The sequence below is a fragment of the Spermophilus citellus genome (assembly GCF_964194105.1).
Source record: "Spermophilus citellus genome assembly, chromosome: 10".
Classification (NCBI taxonomy): domain Eukaryota; kingdom Metazoa; phylum Chordata; class Mammalia; order Rodentia; family Sciuridae; genus Spermophilus; species Spermophilus citellus.
Genome location: NC_138197.1, coordinates 76615091 through 76618614, shown reverse-complemented (window position 1 = coordinate 76618614; position 3524 = coordinate 76615091). Strand labels below are relative to the sequence as shown.

The following is a 3524-nucleotide window of genomic DNA, read 5'->3' as shown; positions in this document are numbered from 1 at the left end:
AATCTTTTCCACTCTCCTTTGTCCTAATAACCCATGTTCTGACTGTGAATCTGGGGTATAGAACAGTAGGTAAGACATAGATTTATCTGTTTTAATTCCAGCATTTCCTGCCAGGAGGCCTTATTTCTTTGAGGTGCTGCATGGTTTCTGTTAGGCTGGGGTTTAGTCCAGCACTTGAAAGCTGGGGGCAGGAGCAGACAGTGAATGAGTAGAAGTTCCCTAATCCCTTCAGGTTTAGGTGGCCTGCCTCTTCACCATGTGTCGTAGAGCCCCTGTCACCTCCTTGTTCCGAAGGGTGTAGATGATGGGGTTGAGCATGGGTGTGATGACTGTGTAGAAGAGGCTGAGGACACGGTCTGTGGTGACAGAGGAGCCTGCCTGGGGCCGGATGTAGGTGATGCTGGCTGTTCCAAAGAAGAGTGAGACCACGAGCAGGTGGGAGGAGCAGGTAGAGAAGACCTTGCGACGACTCTGGGGAGAAGTCATTGCCAGGATGGCACTCAGGATGCGGACATAAGAGGTGACAATCAGAGAAAAGGGGACCATGATGAAGACCACAGTGGCGGTCATCACAGAGATTTCGCTCTTGTGCTTCCCAGCACTTGCCAGCCTCAGTACCGGCAGGATGTCACAGAGGAAGTGCGGGACAGTTGGGTGGCTGGGGAAAGGCAGAGTGAAGATGAGGGAGGAATGAGTGGTGGCTGTGATGATACCCATGACCCAGGAGGTGCCCACCATGGCCCTGCAGGCCTGCGGGCTCATGAGGGTGGAGTAGTGCAGGGGTCTGCAGATGGCTGCATATCGGTCATAGGCCATTGCCGTGAGCAGGCAGCACTCTGAGATGCCCAGGACAATGAAGACATACATCTGGGCTGCGCAAGCTTGGAAGGAAATGGCCCGAGGCTCTGGGGAGGCCAGATCAGCCAAGGTCCTGGGAACGATGTTGGTGGTGTAGAGGACCTCCACCATGGAGAGGTGGCGGAGGAAGAAGTACATGGGGGAGTGCAGCGCAGGGCTCGCCTGTGTGAGCAGGATGATCAGGGAGTTACCCAGCAAGGTGACCAGGTAGACCAGAAGCACCACACAGAACAGGGGGCCCTGCAGGGCCCTGAGGTCGGAGAACCCCAGAAGAAGGAATTCAGGCAGTGCAGTATAGTTTTCCTTGGTCATCGCTCCAGGCCAGAAGCTATGGTCCAGCCAGAAAAGAGAAGTTATTTAGAAACAACAACATTTCTGACATTCAGTAAAGCACTTTTCATACATTTGCTCTCAAAATCAAGTGACAGTGTGTTCCCTTTTTGGATGAACCATGGATCTCAGAGAAACATTGAGAGAGTGATGGGACTAGGACTTGAATCCAGGCCTCTTGATTACAAATTCTATGCACTTCCCACAATTTTGCATGCTCTGTTTTTTTTTTTCCTTTGAAGACTCACTCCCATTTGGAGAGACCCCGTATCTGTCTGTATTTTGGATCTTTTTCCATAACGAGGGATGAAGTAGATGCTGTGCTCTCAGCACTTTATACCCTCCAGACTGAAACTACAGCCCAAAGCAAAGCAGGTCACACCAGGGGCTATCCTAAGCTGGTGTCTAGTGGGCAGTCACCTGAGACCTGAGGCTTTAGAATGGTGTGTGGTGATATGACTATTTGTGATCACACTGCCCAGTGGCGTCAAGCTTTGGGATTTTGGCACTTACCCTGATACCTTGGCTCTCCTCTTGTCTAGGCCCCTGTGATCAGCTGTCCCAGCTGTCCCAGCACATTCTGTGCTTTTAGAGTTCCTTCATTACCAGTGTTCCCTGCAGAGTTTCTACTCATTCTATTTAAATCTCACTCATTCTTCAGGCTGAAGCTCAAGTTCCACCTTCCAAGGCAGCTTTCAGTCATCTTCATGCTCAGAAATAATTGTCTATGGCATTTCAGGGTTGACCTCTAGGGTCATTTATGTCTACGTGACAATGCTTTGATCTTATCTCCAGTATTGAGAAAGGTGCTGTGCGGTGTCTGTGTGAACAGCTCAGTAATGGGGGAATTCACTACCTACCGAAGTGGCCTCTTCTAGCTTTGGCCTCTTCTGTTTGTTGGGAAAGTATTTATTATACTGGTCTTGGCTAAATGTTTAGTAGTTCACAGAATTTCTAACCCCTCTTGTACCAGCCAGTCCTTAAAGTATTTGAAGAAGGTGTCTTTATCCATACTCTCTTGAGTCATTGCTTGTGCCTTGATCCCAGCACTTCCTCATGTAAAGTTTCTACTATAAGATCCTGCAGGACAAGATGGGGATGTGGGGAGGGGGTTTGTCTGTTTTAGCAGTTGCTAATGTTTATACTATGCTAAGAGCTGAACATTCATTATATCATTGGATCTTTACAATCATACTGTGGCATAGAGACTTTTATTTTCTCCATTTTGCAGATGAGGAAATGGAAGCCCAGATAGTGTAAGTAACTTTCTCTAGGTCAAATATTTTAGAAAGAGTTTGGGCTCAAATCTGGGACTGTCTAACTTCAGGAACTTTTTTTTTTGTGATACTGGAGGTTGAACCCTGGGGTGTGACCACTGAGTTGTGCCTCCAGCTCCTTTTAATTTTGAGACAGAGTTTTGCTAAATTGCTGAGGCTGGCCTTGAACTTGTGATCCTCCTGCCTTAGCCTCCTGAGTGACTAGAATTATGGGCATGGGCTACTGCACCAGCAGGGCCTGTGCTCTTACCTAAGTCATCCACTGTCTTGGAGGTTAGTTTTATTTTTTAAATTTTTCTTGGAGGTTAGTTTAATCACCAGAACGACTACCATGGTACTTAGAACCTGCCAAGTCTTCCCTAAACATTTATTAGGAGAATGAATGATTCCAGTTATAAAGACAGGGGAACTGATGAACAGAAAGATTAAATGATTTGCCTAAAGTTAGACACTAAGACAGGAAACTGAACTTCTGAAGAAGACCTGAGTCTCAAGATTTACTGAGCTTGCATCACCCACATTCACCACATACACGGAGTTTGTTCATCCATCTTCACATTTGGACAAGAGGGTCTCAAGCTTTCTGCCCATTGCTCATGGACCTAACCTTTGCCCCACCCTCACCTGCCCTGTGATCATATATATTTTTTAACCTATTGCCATTTACTCTAGCTCCCACTTAGAGATTGTTGGTGCTGGGAATTGTGCAGAATCTCAGCAGACTTTTCTAAAAACACTAGTCGTAACTGTTTTTTGCCATTGCAGATAAGGAACTACAGCTCTGAGGGATTTTAACCACCATCCGTACGTGCTATATGTCCAGTGAGAACCTTAGCCTCACCTTACATTTTTGAGGGATGAACTTGCATCTAGTTAGTTTGGCCAGGGTTATCTGATGGTCAACAATCCACCAGATGTCCACATCACTTAGATCACATAGATAAGATCCTGCTGTTTTCATATTTTTAAAATGTCATTTTTTCCAATTAAAAGTACTTGAGAATTATTTGGAATAAAGCCATCCATGATTCTATCCCTTAGTTAAATTATTTTTTTTTC

General features: G+C 46.1%; 1 protein-coding gene across 1 annotated transcript; it reads right to left on the bottom strand.

Moving 5' to 3' along the window:
• Window positions 1–234: 234 nt before the first annotated feature.
• Window positions 235–1170, bottom strand: LOC308658271 (olfactory receptor 10P1; the record flags this gene model as incomplete). The annotated part of the gene is made up of 1 exon (XM_081310846.1): window positions 235–1170. One exon carries the CDS (start codon window positions 1168–1170, stop codon window positions 235–237), a length of 936 nt encoding a protein of 311 aa, XP_081166972.1.
• Between the last annotated feature and the right edge of the window lie 2354 nt (window positions 1171–3524).